Here is a 23,360-nt window from a genome sequence, read left to right as displayed (position 1 = left end):
CGCTATCGATGAACAACGTTCAGACGCTAAGGCCTGATGAAAGGCTTCACACTGCATATTCATCGATTCGCAGATTTCTTCAGTGTGTAGGAGTACCAGCACTCTGCTCCGGAGAGTGGAGAAGGAGAGCGCCAACGTACAGGGGATGAGTGATGAAGGGAAAGACAGAGAAAGTAAACTGAGACTGAAAATCTGCTTTGTCTCCAGTCAGAAAACTGTGGTTTTAAAGTATGGTTTATTACAGTGTAGCTCAGCAGCCTGTTGCATCAGCTATCTGTAAGCTCAAACATACAGTATCTTACTCCTGGTCGATGACCCCTTCTCATTTAATCTGATCCCGTCTATAAATGATTTCAGAGCTCCTGCAGTTGCCTCTAATGGTAGAATTGTTTTATACAGAGGGTATTCAGGGTGCTCTGTGTTTGAGTGCTTCAGGTTAAAATCAGGTGAAAGTGGTGTTGCACTTTAGTGAATTAGCCGTGTGCAGTGGAGGAGGCAGAAGTCTAAGGCTGGTTTGTGAGGGCAAATAACAGAATGGATGGTGAGAATTAGAGTCATACATTGTTTTTTAAGATTAATTCCCCGTGTATTCAATTATAGCCACGTTCAGTTACCCCTCATTTGGCTGGTGGTCTCCTGGAAGCCCCCTCGATGGGTCCTTGAGTCCCTGGGAGACTCCATGGTGAGACACCCACTGCACCAAGCACACAGTTGTCTGAGCTGTTTGATTGGCTGCACAGCATCCAGAAGCTAAACACCAAGCATGTACAAGAGATGATCACAATGGAAACTCCATTTAAGAAAACCAGTGTTTATGTTTGTTTATGAGTGTGTGCTACTGTTACTCTACATCTGAATGGGAAAGAATAAACAACTTATTATACATTAACAGAAAACAGATGCTCACACATACACACACAGTCATGGAGAGTCCTCATCAAGGCTTGGCAGCATGGAGAAAGACCTGATTACCAAACAAGGAGGAGTAGAGAGAGAGAGAGAGAGAGAGAGAGAGAGAGAGAGAGAGAGAGAAGAAGAGATGAGGACAAATAGAGGGAGACAAATGAATAAGTGGGAAAGGGAGAAGATGGAGGGCTTAAATCAAAGAAAGAAAAGCAAGACTGAGACTCGTTCATTTATATGTGCCACGTAAGAGTTGCTGCTGAGGGTCGAGAGAAGAAGAGGGTGAAAAGTGAAAAGCACGAAATGGAAGAAGGAATGGTTTAGAAAGAGAGTGTTTTCCTTTAGTGTAGGAGAACAGGAGCTGGGAGAAATGTGAAGGAGCAGCAGGAGAAGTTTCTTTTCTTATGATTATAAGACTGTAAGGTTGTGCGTTCTCAGTCTGTCCACTGAGAACTGTCTCTCACCACTGTTGGATTGTTTGCAAGTTTACTTCACTGTCAAGAGCATTTCATTAGAATGTTACAATGCTCTTTAAAAAGTAACCGAAAGACTCTTCAAAGGAGGAACAACAACTGGAAACCTGTATTGTTAGTGACATACCCACCTCACCAGTGTTAGCTCAATGTTTCTTAACTAACTGACTTGAGAGTTATTTTTGCAAATCTATTTGGAATAATCTCTAAAAGTGTGTCAATCTCATCCACACATGCCACAGTTTTTGTGTCTATTTGCTGTTATTTCTCATGCATGCAGTTCATACAGCAGGAAGCTGGTTAGTGTTGTAGGAAGATGACAACCCTGAACTTAATGTTGTTGGAAAAACCTCTGGTCAATGAGTCGTCGATGAGCACGATCTGTTCAACTCTCTGAACAAATTGGAAGTATTTCAGTGTAGACTGGATGGACCTGGTCTCAGTTGTCTTTTTTTGCATAATGGCCACAAATACTTAGGACTCCTCATCACAGCTGAGCGTGGACACTTGTGAACCCCGACTGAGCTGCTTTAGCGTTGGCACAAAAAGGCACGGAACAGGAACAATTATTATAAAAACTTGGATGGATTTGCTGTTTCAAGATTAAAGTTTTCCTAAAGCATCTTCACCACCTGCTGTTGTTTGATAATCAGCTGATAGAGATTCAGTGTCATATCTACCTCCTCATGTGCCACCTGCACTCCATTCATCTGTTTTCCCACCCGTGACACTACTAAGAAGCAGCACACTGGCAGGGTTCAATGGAGCACAGCCTGTGGTCACACACTACTGTTACAGCAGAGGTGCACTGCCCTCTGTAATAAAGCGATAACATACATGTATTTACTGAGTGAGGGGACTGTTAACACCATAAGTTTGCTTCATGGAAGCTAATGAAAAAAAAAGCACAGACATAACTGTCAAGTCTAGCTCTTGAGTTGGGTTATACCTTCTTGTTCCCTCTTGTGTCATTTTATCTTATTTTCCTGTTTTATTGTGAAAGCACTACCCTTCTGTCTCGTTCCAGATTCACTTCCTGCCCTTCTGTGTTTCTGGCCTGTCTGATTACCTGCCCCGCCCTAATGTGTTGCACCCGTGTCCAATTGTCTTCCCGCCTCCTCGTGTATTTAAGTCCCATCTTCCTCTTTGTTCTTTGCCAGATCATCTTAGTCCCCTTGTGTCAAGCGTTCCAGCCTTTGTTTCTAGTGTAGTCCTTTGTGTGTTCAGATTTTTTTTTCCTTCTTTGTGGGTTTTGCTGATCTTTGCCTCACATTTTTTGGATACCTCTACCAGTCTTTGTGTTCTGAACCTTGCTGGTTTTAAAGTCCAATTTTAGTCTCTCACTCCCCGTGTTGTTCAAGTCATGCATTTGAGTGCCTTGTCTGAGCTGAGCATAACGATAGCACTTGTCACTTTGTTTGGTTTTATGAATAAATCAGAAATCAATAATAATGAAAATATCTACTTATATTTATTTCTAAGTCTTATAACACTAACACTCAACTAACAACAAAGAAGCACTACCTAGAATTACCTACCAACAACAAAAAATCTGAAGCAATTAAACAGCTGAAGCAATTTTCATGTGATTAAATTAAGACAATGCTGGCAACGGTATCAAACATACTACCTTGAATAATTTAGCTAAGGGAGATTTTCCTTGAAGAGTATGAGCTCTCATTGGCTGGATCATTTTCTGCTGATAAGCTATCAGAGTGTCTTAGTAGCAGAAGCAGTCTGGTGTTCAGCTGAAGGTGAGATTTGTTTAAGTACTTTGTGTTCAGTCGTAGCGGCTGGAAATAATTCTCTGGAGATGTTGGATCTCTTCCTTGCTTTGGCCTGCAAGCAGAGAAACAGGAAGTTATCAGTATGTAACACCTGACAATGATCAGTGCAGTGGCCAGGAATTTAGAAACACTGAGGTCCCACAGTGCAACCTCAGCTCCTCAGCTAAGAAAGTTTTGAAAACTTTTGGCATAATTACAATTTCCCACATTTTATTCATGAATATAACTGTATCGCTATTTTAATTGATTTATTTAATGTTTAGTTATTTACGCTTTGCTTTAAACAGTCAGGTCTAAATAAAAAAACAGTATTCAATCCCTCTTAATAGATATTAGATCTATCTTGTGCCCAAAAACTAAAAAAAACAAAGTCATCTCTGAACTTCAGGAGCTCCATAGTATGCATACCAAACAGCCCTGTTTTTGGTGTACGCTACTTTCCCCACAATGCATTGCTAAAAGGAACAGGGCGCTTCTTTGCAGCTGCATAAATTAAAATGGCTGAAAACTGTTATGGCTCTCTTTAAAGGTCCCCTCCTCACATTTTGATACAGTGCTATGTTATTTAGTAGTTAATGAAGTAATACAGTGAGTTACAGAGCATCATGCTACAGTACAGAGCGAGGGGCAAGAAATCCAATTTGGCTATGCAAAGATGTGACCCAGGTCAGTCTGAACAATAATATAATATCTCTCCTTGGTCTTTTGAATTCTTCTCAATATTCATAGTTTCGCTATGCATCACTCTGACATGTTAACATGTGATTTATATGGTCTAAAATTGACTGATTGGCCCTTTAATTACCTTTCCTTTGTTCACCTGTCTGCACTGATGCAGCTGGACTTTCTTGCAGAAGTATGTTCTCTCCACTGAGTGAATCCGATCCTCCAGCTGACACACCTGAACACAAACATGAACATACATGTTTGAACATTTATGCCCTGATTTTCCAGAAACTATGAACAGACTTGAGTTTTAAAACATTAAATGAGCTGAGAAAACATTTGGATTTGATCAGAAATAAGAAATAGGATTGTAGTAGGAGAAATCAAATAGGAATCAAATAATAATAAACAGTGTTTTTGTTCAAACATCCACAGATTAATCCACATTCTAGTGAGTGTTTCAGAAACGTCTGTTTGGGCTCGAGTCAAAATAAACTACAGTGTGTGTGTGTGTGTGTGTGTGTTCATAGTTTTGAAGGGGAGTTGCCCAGCGCCATGCTGTGGCTCAGGGATGTGTTCTTTGCCATAGCACTGTGGCTCTATGGGTAGCAACATCAGTCCAGCATTGGTCCAGACTGAATTACCTCATCAACTATTGGACGGATTTCCATGAAATGTAGTATAGAAAACCCATTCTCACTCCCAGGTTGCCAAATACTGATATTTTGTTGAGCCTGCTAGTGCCTCACAGATTTATACAGGGTACACTGTGGTGTCTGTACACTGACATAGGGTTTTCAGTGGAGTCCAGTGTTAAAGGGGACGTATTCTGGTTTTTGTTACGGTTTGCTGTGATGTTAGATGTCCACCTTAAACAAAGCCAAAGTTCTAAAACTTGAGGTGAAGTTATGTTAAAATGCTCCATGTAAGACAAAGCTTTTTCATTCATTCACTGATTTTTTTCATTCATGGTCAGTATGAGGATGAATGGTAATAAACTTGGTGAACCCCTGACTTTTGATCTAGAGCCACCATGTGGTCAAAATTAAAATTTGTCCTTTGGCTTCGACTCATAAATGAACTACATGTCATTAAGGTGACCTGCGAGCAAGCTAAGATGGCTCGGTCCTTTTCAAAAGTTGTTCAGAAAGAAAGATACAAATGTAACTGTTATTAAGACACAGGAAGTGTATTCCAAAGCTTTGTTGTGTAGTAGACTTTGCTTGCAGTGTAAATTAGGCCTGAACAGCACTGAGCTCCTCCACTACAGGCTGTAAAGCAGCAGGGAGTAATACAGTTTGGACAGGTGGCACCAGGTTATGAATTGGCTATTTGTGAGCCAAAATAAATCTCCCATTTCTCTCTCTCTTTCTCTGCCTTATTCCTTGTCACTTCTTTTCCCTCTACCTTCAGCTCCCCTCCCCTCCCCTCCTCACTGCCTCCTCCCTGTTCCTCTACAGTATTTGCCCCCTTGCTTTCCCCATCTGTCAAGGATGTTATTACCTGCCTACTATACTTTGCCAAAAGAAGAGAGAATTTTGAAAATGAATATGTGATGGAGAGTTGAACTTGTGGGGTTTTGTGGAAAGCATACTCACATGCACGCTCACCACACCTGTCAAGCTGACAGTCATATCTGTCAGCTGTAATCACTGTGGACATTACAGACAAATGCACAGAGTGGGGCGGGGGGTGGTGATGATAGGGGGATTCATGCCTTTCATACAGATTTCCACCGTCTTACTCTCCTGGTTGCATAACTCAGCCCCTGTCTGTGTGGAAACCACTGAGTTGGCCTGCTTGAACCAAATAGCGTGAATAGTTGGAAAGATCACAAATTAAAATAAACCTTTTCAGCCACCATGACAGCTTCTGTCCAGCACCTAAAGGTTCACTTTCAACAAGTGCTCAAAGCTAATGCACACTTGCTCCTATTAAAAGAGGAACTAAATACATGCAAGCTGAAAGATGGTACTCACAGTGTTGTTATGACAGTTTGATTAAAAGCGAATTAAGACAGTAAATTTCTTATTTATTCCTCATTAGACCTCACAATTGTTTTTTCCACTGCTTTTCAGGACCATGTTTAATAGATCAGGCAGCCCTTTTCCAAAGGTTAAGTGGGCACTGGAAGGATTGTCTTCCAGCTAATAAGAGTCTACAGCCATGCTAGCTGAGGTGTGAAGCTGTGCTTAGCTTAAGGATGAATTAAGAGCATTTTCCTCATTTTCAGACCACAGTTAGACAGTAAGAGACATCTGAAAAACTGCTGACAGGACACCTCAAAATGCACACAAGGTTGAATATTATTCTGTATGAATTTTTAATCCATTAAGTTTTTTTATATTTCTAAATTTGGATGTCAGGATATGACATAGGTACAGTGTAGGGTTCACAGCTATTCTGTACCTACAGTGTCTATTCTATGCAGAAGTGTAAACTGGCCTCAATACACATGTGCAGTGTGCTGCTGGCTTTGAGTCCAGTATACAGTTCTCAGTACAGCCATAACTTAGCCACAGCTTCTGGATGTGCAGGTTTTCAGGCAATTAGATATCAGACAGATTGTAATGTCATTTCATTGTACCCTTTTGCAAGATAAACAAAAAAAGAAATCATGGTTTAATTGACATATGCTCTCTCGCCAGGCTCCACCCCTTGCAGAAACCCCGTATTTCCTGTTGGTGTGAACATGTGCCACATGAAAAATCTCTGGTTATGCGCTGCATGTGTTAAAGGGGAACTCGAGACAATTTCTCTAGACATATGTGAAAATGACTTAGCAATCTGATATGATTACCCTATGACATTATTACTTGTTCAATAGCTGTACTCAGAGCCTTCAGTTCTACTTGCTAATGTCATATTTAATCATATTGCAAAGGTGATATTTAACAGTGGATAACACGCTTGCAATGGGCTTATGCCCTGAGTTACACTGAAGTCAAAGAAACTAAATAGCAGTGATGTTGTACCATGTGAAATGCAGGAGAATGGAAATGACTCCATGGACCAGTGGTTGAACATGTATGAACTACTGTATGTAACACTCCCATTAGCTGAACATCTGCCTTGTTAGTACATTCAGCTCACACACTGATCACAGTGTTTTAACAGAAGTACTATCCAGGGATGCTGCTCAGGTTCACAGCAAGAATATTAAGGAAATCCACTCAGATATAGAGAAATCGTTCAATTGGTGAACTTGCTCCCTCTGTACATGCACATACACAACAATGTACATGTACATGTACATGTACTAGGACTATCTATCATAGATGCATGGGGCAGCCATCTCTGTGGGCAGAAATGTATCTGAATCTGAAGGATGCATTGTGTTGAGTGATAGGAGTCAATGAGCAATAACTAACCTTTTTGAAAAAAGGATATTGACGTAAGCTCTATTTGTTTGTTGGAAACAAAATCACAGCGCTACTATATTTCTTGCTTACAATACTCCATCTCAGAGGTAGCCCATGTTTACATCACTTCTAATGTGCTGCCCTGTGCACACTGCTTCCTTTATGAACAACTGGCACTGTACCACCAAAATAATGTGTACTGTTATTTGTGCCCTTATTTCACTGCCCTTAATTTGATGAGATCTTGTAAATGTTCTGAAGTATTCCAAACAGGGCTCCATGTCTGCTCAATGTAAAATCAATTTTGCCTTTACAATGTCTTAAAAATGACTTTCCAACTAAATGTCATGGCATAGGTAGTACTGCTAAATGCTTTTATGTGTAGGACGTTCAATTACTGCTCGGCCATTATAATAACAGTCTTCAATGAGAGAAGGGTGCTGGCCATATCAGAAATCCGGATGAGCCCAAGCAACCAACAGTGTTGTGGTCTCGACTGTGAGGCTGGGCCAACACAGAATCACAGCCATGCACGGTGCTCAAAGCTGGCTTCAGTTTATCGGGATTACCAGTGGCTGGGCATACTGAAAGCCAGACAACTTCATACTGAATGCTGCTCATCACTCATGGTGTTTTCCTTATGAATGGCCAGGATAATTTTTTTTACCTAATACATTTTACACTAATTTGAGAATGTTTTAGACTTTGACAGACAGCAACCTGGAACACCAACATAGTGTGGGTCAAAGCAGCCACAGAAACTAAACAAGAAGACTGAAGTCAAGCATGAGAACTGGGAGTGAGACAGTGCATGTATGTGGATGAGAGATGTGGCCTTTGACCAATTCATAGTTTATAAAAAATGCAGGGCAGTGAGGATACAGCCATTTTGTACAGAAGACCAGCACATACACAGATCTGTGGCTGCAATGAGAAAGTAAAGTTGTGGCGGATGCCATCCTGTGGTTTGAATAAACTTTATTGGAATTGCCACTGGACAAAACAGAGTGGGAGTTCCATGTTTAAGTGCAGTGTGAGCCCACATGTTGTGGCTGGTCTTAGTGATTTGTATTGTGTGAAAGTAAAAATTGCAGGTTGTGGACGTGCAGAAAGGGAGGCTGAAATGTGTAGTGTGAGTTAACAAAAGTAATAAAAACACAGTGTCTGCCCACACACATCATTTCTGAATACCTGACCTTAGTGTTATTTTTAACCTTCACTCTCTACTATATAAAGCACCTGTCAAAACAAGGGTTCAACACACACAGACTGTACACAGACATACACTGTAGTGCTCCAAATGGCCCAGTGACCTTTTCCAAAGTGTCTGGATTGTTAAAACAGGCCCCAGCAATCAATAAACACCACAGGGGCTGTTGATGAAGCACGATATGAACAAATTTGCTGTTTAGTGAGCTTGTAAGCAAACGTAAAATCACTAAAATCACACAAAGCTGGCTGGGTGAGAATAAATTGATTCTCTTTGTTTGATTTAACAAATATTTCTCATAGGAATCTTTGTCAGCCCCCCCCCCAAAAAAAATCTACATATTGAAGGACAACTCTGACTGAGTGGATAACTGTAATGAATGAAGTTGTTTGGAAATGATGTGAGTCATGTGTTTTGGCCATCAGTCTCCAAGAGGTCTCCTAAGAGATTCTGGAGTGACTGCTAGACAGTGCTCTCCACCACCGTCATCAGAACAGAGTATATTTCAGTCAACCATCTATATGTAAATTGGATGGTTGGCCTATTAAATGTGTGTTGGTAGTCTGAAAGGAAGCATCAGATGCAGCTGGTATGTTGCTGATGATGATGATGATGATGAATTAGGATGCAGGCAGCAGTTTCATATTTATCATACGGACACGAGAGGGGCAACTAACTCTTGGCAAGAAAGCAAATAAGCATAATTCCTAAAATGTAACCATTTTAAAATGTGAAGTCCAGGATTCAGAGCTCTGAAGCAGCTCACCCTGTCATCCCGAGGAGATAACATTAACCTGGACCTATATAATTTGCTTGGTACATTGTACAGTCATTCTAAAAATGTCCTCTCTTCTCTGCTGTCTCCACACAGCAGCAACATGTGACGCCGAAAGGCTTCTCTTCACCAACTTAGGTGACCTTTCACTTTATTTAAATGTATTTATAAGTCAAAAGAATTATGATCAAAGTTTGCAAGTAGGTGTTAAAGTTACTTTTAACTTTTTTTTTTCTTTCTTTTTTAACTTGTGTGACTGACCTGTCCAAATTGAGTTGAATCCCTTTTCTATTCAGGCTGATAGATGTTTAATCAGGAGCTTGGTGGAATTAGGTATTAGACATTAGGCAAAACTCACATTCAGTGGATGTGTGTGACATTACTTTTGTCAGTTAATAAAAATGCTTCTCTCCAGTTGGTTTGATAAACCAGTAAATTCAGTTCCAGTAACTTAACATTCTGTAGTGAAAATAACTTTAATTTGAACTTTTATGGATTGCTACTGGCTGATAGCACCACAGGTCTGTGATCACTTCCCACAGTTCCTTGCAGTATATAACTGACAGTTTATCAGACCAATAGAAGAGCAGCAAAGAGAATCCCTGTCCCTGGAACATTTGTCCATCTACCATAAAGACTGAACTCAGGAAAACAGAGACAAACTGAGAAAAATAAAGGCAAACTGAGAAGTGCAAACCAAAAATAAGACATGCAAACCACAAGAGCACAGGGAACACAAGCTGTTATTTTAGATGCTTTTTTATTAACAGAAAAAAGTGACTCCATATACCTGCATGTTTATGTACAACATTCATATGAAATTTGTGCTCTGTTTCTCAATGTTTGTAGTACAAGTAATAGCCAAGGACAAAGATGAGAAAGGAAGGGAGAAAACAACAGGCATTATGAGGGAAGGGAAAGGGAAGAGAGGGAAACAGGAAACAAGGGAGCAGAGGAATAAAGAGAAGGAGAGAGGGAGGAAGGAAAAGATGAAGGTAAATTGGAGAAGAGAATAGAGTCGGGGTGGTGTGGGGACCAAAGTCTGAAAATAGACCCAACAGAGATGAAATAAAAGCACCCCCTCACTGCTGCAGCAGAGCGGCACAGTCCGCAAATTCTCTTATAGATATTTTATGGAGCGGAAAACATTTGATGCAACCTCACTATTCTGGTCCGAACTGCGATGGAAAGAAGTGCAAAAGAGAGGAGAGGAAGGAGGAGAAAGGAGAAGAGGGTGAAGCGGGCTGCAGTTATTTTTATGTAATGGAAGTTTAACAGGGGGCAGCAGACATCAGGAAACAGCTCAGGCAAGTCAGTAAACAAACAAACTGTAAAATACAGTTTATATGATTGTTGTTGTGACAAAACATAACATCAGGTCAGAAATTCTGAGAACGTATTTGGATGAAGTGAAACTTAATAAGATCACTCTCACACAGGTGTGTGCAGAGTTTGCACTGATAGGGCCAACATTCAAAGCATAACCCGTCGGAGTGAAAGTGGGAATTATGAGTCTGGTCTTGTGGAGGAAAGACAGAAATAACCCTGTTTGCAGCTGTGTATGTGTTATATCCAGGTACTGTCTCCTAAAAGCTCAGAGCAGCAGCAGCAGTGTGCTTTTATTAATTGGATGTGGGAAAGTTTACCCAATGTTCAGAGACCAAACCAACCATTTAGTCCTCAGTCCTCAAGCCTTTTCTCTTGTAAAACTGAAACACAGGGTTGGGGAAACACGTCAGATAAGGCATAAAACTAGTGTAGTGGGAAGTTATTAGTGTCACATTGAGAGGAAGAGGTTGAGTGGACGGGCGGGTCAACAAAGCTGGGAGGTGATTAGCCTAGCTTAGCATAAATTCAGAGCAGCAGGGGAAAACAACTAGGCTGACTCTTTCCAAAAGTAAAAAAAAAAAATATCTCTACCAGCACCTCTAAAGCTCGTACATTTAACAAGTTAGGGTACAGGGACTTCCTGGAGTCTTGCTGTCCATGAAGTCACTGTGCCAGCTCCTTCTTGCCAAGTAATATTTATAGCATTTAACTTCCTGTAAAACACAACTTGTTTTTGAACTTTGGACAGAGTCCATCCAGCTCCCTCAGCTTCCTTTCTAATCGCCTCTGGTTGTAGGTCTGTACTTAACACACAAAACAAAAGAGTGATATCAGTCCTCTCATCTAAGTCTTGAATAAGCATTTCTTTCACAAAATGTTAAACTGTTTTTTTGTTTTTGTTTTTTTGACCATGAGAGCAATACTTCCTTAAGTTGAATTAATGGCTTAGTTTGGAAAGGAATGATTCTGTTGCTTAGTTTGTTGGACCTGTGCAGTGCTGAGTTTTGAAGATTTATGCCAAAGAACTAACTGAGTGCCAAGGGCAGAGCGAGCATAGCAGGAAGACGATAAAAGGACATTAGAACTGAACTGACAAAAAAATTACATTATAACTCCATTTTTTGTGCAATCATATCAGTGTTAGCAAGTAATGAAATTAACACGATGTGTTCTCTAAATGCTTCTGTAATGTGGTGCTTTTACTCTTTATTGTATCTGTCTGGATTGTTTGTTTCCTTTAAACGGTGTTCAAGTTCATTCTGTCCACACTATTAAGAGAAGTTTTATTTATTTTTTTTTCCAAAACCAAAACCACAATCTTTCACTAACCTTAACTCTAACCACAGATGGGACTGTGGTTAAGGTTAACAAAACAAACACGCAAAAACCCCCCCCCGAAAAACATAATTGAGGCAGTGATTATGTTTCCACCACAACAAAACTGGGAAAATAGTTTAAAACAATAAAATGAAAGTCATTTCTAGATGATAGAGTCAGATCATCAGGTCACATGAGACACACTTCCTGTCAACATAGTTCAAAATCAGTGTGCGGTTCCTGCTTTTAAGTGTATTTAACCATAGTGATGAAAATTATAGCTTTGGACTTAATCTGTCAGGTTTGACACTAGAGCTGCAGCTACCACTTATCTGTTCATTATCTTTTCTAATAATCCATCACAAGGTCAGAAAATAGGGACAGAGGCCCATTACAGCACAATAGTCCAAGGTGACAGAAGCAAACTTTACTATTGATGAATTACCTATAAACTTAGCAGTTGACCATCTCATTGTTTACGATGGCTTCCAGTGACTGTGTGCCATCTTTAAAAACGTGGGCTGACTTAAATAAAGCCTGTTTTTCCTTTGGTATCTGGCCATCATATAATAACATACTGCAATACAATACAGTATATAGAAGAAAGATAATCTTCTAGCAGAGGTCAGTTTGCTTTATACCCTGTGAACCTGCCCCAGAGATGTTAGTTGTCTAGCATGTTAAGAAGAGGTGTATATTATGTTATATAATTATAACTTAAAAAAGAATGTACTGTAAGTTTGTTTCAATATAACACGTAAAAACTATTTAGCCATAAAAAAAAAAAAAAAAAAAAGATTGGTTCGATTTCCCCCAGCTGCAGTGAAAGCCGTGTGTGATAAAGTCTTTTAATTAACTTTCCCTCTCTGTTTGAGTGCACCTGAAGGTGGTGAGCCTTCATATAAACCTTTATCTCCTTCTTGACTTTTGGAGTGCTTTGGTTTTCTCACTTTTCTTAATAACAGAATCAGGTAAGAAAAGGGTCAGTGCACATTTCTAGCCAAATATAAATCTGGCCGACTGGCATCTCTGTGGCCGCTGATGTTAAAATCGTGGAGAAAGTGAGAAGGGGCAGGCTAATCAAACCATTAAGATGATTTGTCACAACATAAACACTGGTTACACACTAACAGGCAAGAGGATGCAATTTGGATGCAGCCCATACCACAGCAAGCATGAGCCTTTTGTCAGCGTGTGTGTGTGTGTGTGTGTGTGTGTGTGTGTGTGTGTGTGTGTGTGTGTGTGTGTGTGTGTGTGTGTGTGTGTGTGTCAGGCAGCTGGCTGATGATGTGATTAATACAGGCCCAAACAGATAGTAACAGCAGCGGTCTCACTTCACTGAGCAGCAGAGGGTCTTGCCTGGACATTCCCAGTCCTCCCAACACACACACACACACGTTTACGCACACGTACACAAACATACCCACATGCAGACACACCTATCCCATTCATCATCTGAGCTGCAGAGAGAGAGAGAGAGAGAGAGAGAGAGAGCTGGGGACTGTAAGTACTCTGCCTTCCTTTCTTCTTTTCTCTCAACCTGCACACTCCCACTTTTCCTCTCCAACATACTACACTGCTTCAGAAGCCATCAGCTCCACTCCACCACCATTTTTCTCTTACTAAATCACTTAACTATACTAAATCCAAAAAGTTCCTTGCATCTTTAGCTCTCGCTTCATCCACCCTTCACTTTACTCATGGCCTTAAGCCTGTGTGTGGAGTGGGAATGTGTGAACCAGTGAATCTGAGCATCAGACAAATGAGCATCCTGGTTCCACTGTATGCAAAAGTGGGCAGTTTGTGTTGAAACTGTTTTATAGAGGTGATGATTCAGCTATATGGTCATTTTGTATGATGTAGTTTGTGCTGCACCTCTCTGTGACAGTCACGCCCACATACATTGCTCTTTGCTTGCAAAAATGACAAGGAGAGATAGAGGGTTTGAGATTCACTCAGAGATCTGTTAGAGTCTGAGCCTGGTAATTAGGGGGTTAGCTATCTATCTTTGGCTACAACTCAGATTTTCTACATCACAGCTTATAGATCACATTAAACAGGGATGGGGCACCATGGCAACCTATTCAGCACAGCTAACCTGCTCTGCATAAGGCCGGTTCCTTAGATCAGATCAAAATGTCTCAGGTAAGCAGGGTTGTATTTAGGCGGAGGTGAGAAAGTCAGATGCTTAGGGAAGGAGCTGGGCTCGCAAAGAGGAGGTTAGGATTATTTCTGATGCCCAATCTACTTTTAAATGTTCTGACACCGACTGACTCTGCACTAAACACCTGATACTGAGAGAAGACCACAGGCCGTCTCTGCAGAAGGACGCTCTGCTGGCAGCTGACACTTCCTGTCATATCATTAACCTGCTGCTTCCTTTTTATTTCACAACCCTGCGGTCCATTCGCTCACACTGCTGTGTAAGAACCATATGCCATTTTAGTAACTAGGTTACTTACATCTGATGCAAACATCATAACACAATCCTAGTATAAAATGATAGTATAATATGAATAATATGTACACAGGTTCGTCCTCAAACACTGAACAATTATCTAAACCCTGAAATGAAGGTAAAGAAACTGATGGGCCGAGTCAGGAAAATCCAGGTGTTGTGATTATAGTAATCAGCTTTAAATGAAGGTATGTGGGCCTGAAATGAAAGTTGTCCCACTGTGCACCGTGATAGCACTGACCATACAGAGCTGTGAGTGATGAGAGTAAAGAGTTGTTTTCTGCCTGTTTCTGTGATATTTTCTAGGTGAAGCACATCTTTAAAGTGAAAACGCACTGTTTTATTCAATGCAGGGGAGAACAGGCGTTTGTCTCAATGTTGTCATGACCATTCTGTGATGGATCAGGAAACAAGAACATATGACTCTGTCAATGCAGAGTTGTTCAGCTGTATAAATCTAAATGGATTTACTTATTTTGATTCAGGCCTAAAGTATATGTTTGGGGTTTTTTTTTGTATGTTTTATAAGTAAGGAACAAAATACAAAATAAATTTTGGATCATCATGACAGCTGTGCAAGTGCAAGTCAGGTACTGATAATACCTGCGGCTCAGTATTTCTTGCCAGAGCAGAGAGTGTAGCTTGCGGAGCATTTGTGCATCTTAATACCCCTCAAAGACTTGGACACTTCACTGCACCTACTACTTTATCTCCCAGAGTGATGAAGGTGATGCTCTGAATAAACAAGGACACGAACAAGGCTTCAGGCTGAGCTCTGAATTCATCACCTGTCCAGTGTAGTACCAGAGTGCAGGTTGACAAGTGCACTAGTCGCACAGAGATACTAAACATATTGTCAATTTTTCAGTTCAATATTTTAAACACATTGTACGTTCTGTCTGGTCAGACAGGTGAGGTTGTTAAATGGTTAGAAACAGAGGTGTGGTGCTGCCAAAAACATGACAGAATGGCTGTTTGATGATTAGTCTTCCTGTTGCCTTGTGTGTGTTGTTTATGTGTGTGTGTGTGTGTATGTGTAACTTGAAGTCAATATTTGCCATTTTCACCTCAGTTGAGCTGTTTGTTTGGTCTATTATTGTTATTCCCTTCTTTGATTTTGAAGAGGATCTACAAACTATTGGGATTGATCATGTATCATTCAATTGGTCAATTGTTCATAAAATCTCTTGGGGCTTCAAAATGATGCACAACCTCTGTGCTCCTAGTTGAACTTGTCAGATCTGCCAATAATGTGTACGGGGCTCCTGTTATGGATGTTTGCGTGGTTAGGAAGTGCTGATTTCCTGGGCGTTGAGGTTATTGTTTCAGGTGGTTGTTCAAATGTATGGTGTTATGTGAACAGTGGTGGGAATGTAACCAAGTATATTTACTCCAGGAATTTGCTCAAATACAATATTGATGCACCTGTTGTCATGATCAGCCCCTAAGGGGGCTGTTTTCTGAACATTTTCTGGACATTTTGAATTTCTGGATTTTGTAAATCTCTTCACAGCCCCCTTTGGACTTTTATTTAGTAGTTCTGGTTGTGTTTCTTTTGTCAAATTATTCTTGTTTTGGGCTTTCGAGTTTTGGTTGTGTATTTCCTTAGCGTCCTTAGCGTATCTACTGTTGTTCTATTTCCTGTCTTTGTCTGCTTTCCCCCCCATTTTTTGATTGTTTGCCCCACCCTAATTGGTTTCACCTGTTGCCCATTACCCCTGTGTATTTAAATCTCGTTACTGCCCTTGTTCAGTTTGTCTGCGTCCATGTCTGTGTTTGTACCTCTGCTTGCGTTACCTCCTCGATTTGTCTTCCGTTTTCTTTTGGATTACCTCCGTGTCTTGTTCATCCACAAGTAAGGACTTTGAGTTTCGGACTGTGTTTCTGTTCCTGAAGTATTCTCCGTTGTGGATGATCTTTAGTTACTTGAGTTGTTTTAGTTTTGTTTTCTGGCCTTTTGTTTCCTGGACTATATGCCAGTGATTTTGAGTTTAAATAAAGGACTGTCATTCACTCATCTGTCTGTCTTGGGGGTCCTCTCTTGCTCGTGTTGGCTGCCGAGCCTAACACCTGTACGTTTTTCAGTTTAATGCTACTTAATACATCTTAATTCTATTTTTTATTTTATTCTATTTTTTCTATTTTTAAATTTTTATTTTATTTTAGATTATTTATTTATTTATTTTAATTTTACCTCTATTTTCCAACTCTCTGAGTACTATGTTGGACTTTCTTCATTTTCCAGTGGGAGTTTGATTGTAACAAAAGAATTTTTCTCTGATTCTCTTTAAAAAGTGGATCAGACAGATGCAGCTGAGTGCTAGTACTTGAATCCTCACTAAGACCAGGAAAGACCACATCGGTCTGATCTCAGCACTGGCCTCCTGTGTGTCAAAGAACTGACTTTAAAATACTAAACCACTGGTTTGTAAAGCACTGAATGATTTAGGGCCAAAACACATTACTGATCTGCTGTGATGCTATGAACCCTCCAGATCTCTCACATCATCCAGGTCTGTTTACCATCCCTGGAGTCAAAAGTAGGCATGATGAAGTAGCATTCACTTTTTATGCACCACATGTCTGGAACAAAGAAAGGCTACTAAATAAATTAAATTTGGGACTATTTATTCATATCATGCACTGCTCTGTACTTGTACTATAATTATTATTCTCATGCTTCATCTGTCTTATTGTGTTTTACTTTATTTAGTTTACTCTTTTAAATCCTATTTCTATGTGTTTTATAAACACTTTGAATGAATTTGTTTTGTAATGGTGCTACACAAACGAGCTTGTCTTGCCTAAAATGGATTTATCCTGTTAAAGTCTGGTCAGAGCTTCAATAAACTGCACAATGCGGAGTTGACACCCACTATGCTGCTACAGCTCAGAAGGCCTAGTAGAGTGACAGAGAGGACGGGATCAGGTCTTCTGATCCCGTCCTCTCTGTCACTTGCATTCATTCAGTCTAGTCTAGTCTAGTCTAGTCTAGTCTAGTCTTGTCTAGTCTTGTCTAGTCTAGTCTGTAGTGGATGTATCACATTCAACCAACTAAACAAACCAGGCAGTCAGATCTTCAGTAGTTTGTGTAGTGAATCCAGCATTTGTCTTCAAAAGTAGCTGAATTTATTTCTTTCCTCTCCATTAGTTTGTGTTTTGAATCACACTTCCTGAAAGAGCGACACTTTTGCAGTTTTCAACCTTCCGTTTTACATCTACTGCAAAATAATTAGGTGGAAAAAGAAACAGTTGGGCCTCTTGCTGCCAGCAGGACTACCATACCATTTGTCAGATTGGGCATCAGCAAGAAACAAATAACAGCTATTAGAGAGAAACCTACAGCCTTATACTTTGAACAATTCTATTTGTATCTGTTTTCTTTGTTTTTCCTGTATAATTTGGATTTGGGTTTAATCTTGGAGGAGCATTATTTATCTCACAGGAGCACCAGATAAGAGCAGACGTAAACAAAGTTCTGCAACACCTGTTAATCAGACTGAATCATTAGTTGCTATGAGCAGTTAGCATTTTATCATAACAAAATAGGTAAAGTCCCAGTTTAAGAGTTGGTAGTCCACCTGTACACTGACAACCTGTACAGCTGTATTGGTCTCATGCACGCTATCCACATAATGTTTGGTTCTGACACTAGACACTGGAGTTTGGGTCTTGTCTAAGTCAATTACTGTTGACTGTTTAATCCACAGTGCCGATGTCTGCCATCCAGGAACAAGGATTTGAACTTGTCTAGCACTTCCCTTATTGATCTGATTTAGCCCAAGGAGGAGGAGCAGCTCATTGGTTGCCATTTTGACAGTGATGATGACATCATCTCTGCTGTGGACCACTTTCTGGAGGTCCAAGACGCCATCCTCTACAAAGATGTATGCTCCACGAGCACTGGACGAACTGAGTAAATGTAAAAGGGGACTGTGCTGAAAAAGGCAGAACTCGTTCTACCTTAGACAACGAACTTGACCGTGTTGGTGAGCAGGACTACAGCAGGTCAGTGCACCAAACTACAGCAGGTAACTTCCTGTTGTTTTTAGAAAATGGACATGCACCTGTCCCTTTCTCCTGATGCAGTACCATCTCCACTCCCCTCCTTAGGGAAACACGTTACAATTTAAAAAAAAAAAAAAAAAAAAAACTCTGGTCTGATGGTATTGACACAAAGTTTTGTAATTTGTGTCAACTGTATTAACTTTGTGAAACTGAATGTTTCTGTTCTAGTTCCATCAGCATTTCAGTCAAGTATCAGGTAAGATGTTTCCTTTTACCTCTTTTTCTCTCCAATCTTAACAGTTCAAGTGGGCTATAAAGAAGCTTTCATAAGTAGACCAGATAATTAGTTGGTGAGTGTGAATAATAATAACTTATGTATAAGAACACATTTCTGTACTTTGTTTAGTGACATGCACCCTCCGCTTAGAACACTTTTAAATAATAAGTCTGGGTTAAGTCTGAATGCAAGGAGAGCTGTTGCAGTCGGCTCTAGACCTTAATGTGTTAAAGTGGTGAACTTTTACAAAGTGATTTAGATGATCCAGTATAGACCTGTTGAACAAGCAGTGGAGAAAGAGTTTCAACTGTCTCTCTGTCTCTCTCTCTCAGACACACACACACAGTGTCTTTACCTTGAACATTTTATTCCAGACACGTTCAGTGCTGCTCCTTCGTCCTCCCAGTTCATCCATGATGTCTGTCAGTAGAGCCTGCAGCTGTGGAGATACAGACAGTTGACGGTAATGCCACTTTTTTCCTTTTAAACACACTGTCTCACACAGACCAACATACAATTTCCCCATCTGTAATCCCACACACGCACACACGCACGCACACACACACACACACACACACACACACACACACACACACACACACACACACACACACACACACACACACACACTTTTACAGCTAATTAAAAATCCATTTGCTGGGTGTGAATTTTCATAGCCTGGTGAGCTCTGTACTTGTGCCAGGCTGTCGTTGCTGCTCTGCCATTGAGACAGGATTTAAGCTGACTCACTGGGACACAGATTGACATGCATGCACTGCTGATGATATTTTATTTCTGCATGTACTACTCAAAGAATATTCTGTTGGCGCCCTCCACTGGGAAGTCAAAGGTCAGGGTCAGCTGCTCCAATTGTCCTATACTGCTGGTAGGGATTCAGTGTCTTGCTCAAAGAGACTTAAGCAGGGTGGAGATAGGATGTTTTGTCCAAACCTGTGCAGTTAAAGGAATAATCCATAGAGTCTGGCCTAGCGTAGCAAACTGGAGGAAGGGGAAACAGCCAGCTGGCACGAGAGGAAAATATTCCTTCCAAGCAGGGTCACAAAAGAATCTGAGGTCACATCCTCTGTATGTTTTCTAGAACATTTTTTATGTTTTAGTAACATAGGGAAGTAAAGTCATCATTGTAAAGACTGATTCCAGTATTTCTAGAATTATTATACTAGACTAAACTATATGCTAGACTTAAATTTAACAAGAGAAATATTACATCAAGGATTTATATTTTTTCTGCCCGAAATTTATTCCAGACAGTGTGGAGAGAGATTTAAAATATCCCTGGAAAAAAAAACATGATCAAAAAATAAAATGAAAACTCAAATGAATAAATAAAATATGAAAAAAAAAAATCAATTAATATACGTTTTGGATGCCTTCCGTCAAAATGTCATTTTGTCTGGTCAAAATGTTGAGAGTGGGGTTTGGGTTGGAGAAATTTGGACTCCAGTTCTCAACTTACTTGTACTCAGAATGAAGTAATCTTTCAGTGTGTCTCTGAAGTGGTCCTGTAATTAGTCTCATGTATTCTCAGAGAGGAAAATCCAGTCACACGCAGAGAGTCAACCTTTCTCCTCTGACTGTTCATTATTCTAAAGAAATCTTTACATTTTCTCAGTGATATGTTTTTCTGCAAAAGCTGATTTTTATTTATGTGACTTTTATTTGGAGTGAAATTTAAAGTCTTGGTTATAATTAACACTGTGTCTACACAGAAAGTGTTTCAGCCAGTCATCCCTCTCACACGCTAACATGCTGCTCATGCTACACCTTCAGTGTAGACAGCGTGTAAGATGTGAAATATGTAAAATATGAAAGAACAGAGGATGAAATAGGAACAGAATTATAGCAAAGTAGCTAAAATTGGAACAAAAGGAACATCAGATAAAACATAGTGAAATCTAGTACCATACTGACAACGCGAGACCAAAGAGATGCATGAAAAGAGAAACAAGAAGAAGAGAAACTAAATTAATGCCAGGTGCAAGAATAAATCTTGTTGTTTGAGAAATGCCAAAAAAAGGTGTAAGAACCAAACAAAAGTGTGTCTGGATATAACTTGTAAGAAAGCAGCACCTACAATTGTTGATTTATATCAATTTTACATATTGCTTCATATAATGTACTGTTTATCATGAAGTGTGCAATTACTCCAATGCAAAAAATCTGTCTTAGTACTTGAGCTCACAGCAAGAGGGTTCCAAGCTCGAACCCCGCAAACTTCTGTGCAGAATTTGCATGTTCTCCCTGTGCCTGTGTGGGTTTTCTCCGGGTACTACAGCTTCCTCCCACAATCCCAAAAACATGTACATCAGGTTAACTGGCTACTCTAAATTGCCCCTAAATTGCGTGAGTGGTGAGTGATTGCCTGGACTAGTCCAGGGTGTACCCCCGCCTCTCGCCCATAGTCAGCTGGGATAGGCTCCAGCTCCCTGCAACCCTGAAGGATCAAGCAGTATAGAAGATGAATGAATGTCTTAGTCCTTCTATAATCCAAGCTATGGCCCTGATCTCAACATCTTCATATGTGTCATACATATCTTGTTAGCTACCAAGCAAACCATCAACACACCCAAGAGTCAGCTGGGGTTTGTTCAGAGTTGTGAAACTGACAACTTCACTGTAAGGACAGGAACACAGAGAAACCAAAGTGTTTCCCTAACCTTAACGTAGTAGCAGTGCAGTGGCAGAAAAATGGCAAATCAGTAAATGGTCATATGGGTCATTTTGGAGGGCACTTAAAACATATGGTTGATAAATTTAGATGCCATATTTTCCATTTTAGGGATGGGAAGACCCTGGTGAGCTCGGCTTATTTTTAGCCATTGTTCCACTTGGTCCTCACAATGCTGATCACTCAACTGTGGAGTTGAGGTCCACCATGCAGTCCCCTTATTGCTATACACTCAGCTTGGACGTTGTTGTTCTGTTGTTTGTTTCTGAACTGCCTGAGAGCAAAGGAAAACTGGAGTCAAATTCCTTGTTTGTGTGCACAAACTTAGCAAATAAATCAGATTCTGATTCTGAGACACTTTTAGTTCATTTAGGTTAATGAATAGACACAGACAGAAAATAAACCGAAATAACTTCAAGGTTAAGGGATATGATTAATTGCTCATCACGATCCCAACAAAGCGTTTGCACTCTTCGCAGTATACCTCTCTTCTTCCTTTACCAACGTCTCTCTCTGGCATCTTCCCCCTCACAGGTTTATATAGGTAAGACCTACACTCTTGAGACTGACAACCATTGCCAGACCACAAGCAGAGAAAAGAAAACTGTACAGTACAAACACCCATGCAAAAACTTATAGCCTATTCAGGCAAACCAGCTTTCTCATATTTTCCTGAGGTGATAATTAAGCACAGTTTGGCTCTTTTTGGGGGCCTTCCAGTCAAGTTGGATGCTGTGGGTTGTGAATTGTTAAAACTCCTGAAAGAGGAGAGCGTGGTTCAGATTCTGACTGAGGTGTATGAATCCTGAACTGGACTGAACAAATACAACAACACATTTCAAGTGTGAGAGAGACGGTGTCTCCACAGCTGCAGAATTTTATTTAAACACAGCACACTTTGGATAATCTATATAAGATGTGTTTACTTAAAATGTGGCCTCAAATAATGTATCATTTGTGGTTCTGTTATCAGTCGATACAGAAAAGACCTTTGTTTACTGGTATTCTATCAGGTGTCCAGAAAATCAACAAAAAAATATTATAGCAAATGTTATAAACTCTGATGCTGAGACCATTTGTCTTCCCAGTAATTCTAAACACAACACTATTCAGTTTAAGGTTATCTTAGCATTGCTGTAAGTCTGTAGGCCTCTGTATATTTATTTTTGCCTCAGCCTTAGTGATACTGTGTACAGCAGATATGCAAAGTGAAAGCTGCTGGTTACAGTAATGTTTTTCCCCACTGTAAATTCTCATTTTAAAGTGTTTTTGCTAATTGTATCCTCAATGTTTCTCCCCATACAAGCACAGTGTCCTGAATAGTTTAAAATATTTAATACAAGAGTTTAGATTATGGCCATAGTAGTTTTACTGATCTCATATTTGTTTCTATGAAACCTTATTGCCACCCCCCCCCCCCCCCATCAGTTTGGTATTTCAGGAAAATCTTAATACTCCAATACTTGTGCGCCTGGTACCACAACTCAACTGATGCTGGATTTTTCAGTAAGATATTATGTTATTTTCATCCATATCTGTAAAGCTGTAATCTCTGCTGTCTAAAAACATCTACACTGTATGTATGTGTGTGTATATATATATATATATACACACACACACACACACACACGGGACTTTAACTGATGGTTTCTCTTTTTCTGGAACAGAACATGGTTGCATAGGTTCTGCTTTGGGGCTCTATGAGTTCAGCATTTTTGTATGCCAGGAGATGTGTTCACATAATTTTGATTTTTCTTTTTTAGATTTTTTTAACCCTCAAAAGTACAGAGTCACATCATACATTTTATCAAAGAACCAGGTACTTTCTGATGCAGTTTCTCATCCTCTGACTCAGTAATTAAACTGGGAGAATTTCTTGCACATCTAAGGGGAACCAGCTGCCAGTTAGACAGAAAATGAATGGGATTTTTACTCATGTAACCCTGGACACCTGAAATAGTTCATCTCACTTTGCAACTCTGTAGATAAGAGACATAGATTTATATCTAGATTTTTAAAAAATCATGTCTTTTTTTTGGCAAAGAAAAGGTGATGGTTCACTTTCTTCCTCTAGAGTCATCCATCAATCACACCTACCAAAAGACT

General features: G+C 40.0%; 1 protein-coding gene across 1 annotated transcript in view; it reads right to left on the bottom strand.

Annotated features, from left to right (window-relative positions):
• Positions 1 to 606: 606 nt before the first annotated feature.
• LOC121182864 (spermatogenesis-associated protein 16-like) overlaps positions 607 to 23,360 on the bottom strand; it is an 81,567-nt gene continuing 58,813 nt past the window's right edge. Inside the window, exons 9-10 of the mRNA XM_041039485.1 lie at positions 3,969 to 4,064; positions 607 to 750 (exon numbers count right to left, since the gene is read on the bottom strand). Of these exons, the coding sequence (XP_040895419.1) occupies positions 607 to 750; positions 3,969 to 4,064 (240 nt within the window). The remainder of the gene's footprint in view (positions 751 to 3,968; positions 4,065 to 23,360) is intronic.

This window comes from Toxotes jaculatrix, chromosome 6, assembly GCF_017976425.1.
Source record: "Toxotes jaculatrix isolate fToxJac2 chromosome 6, fToxJac2.pri, whole genome shotgun sequence".
NCBI lineage: Eukaryota > Metazoa > Chordata > Actinopteri > Toxotidae > Toxotes > Toxotes jaculatrix.
This window is presented reverse-complemented; position numbering and strand designations above follow the sequence as displayed.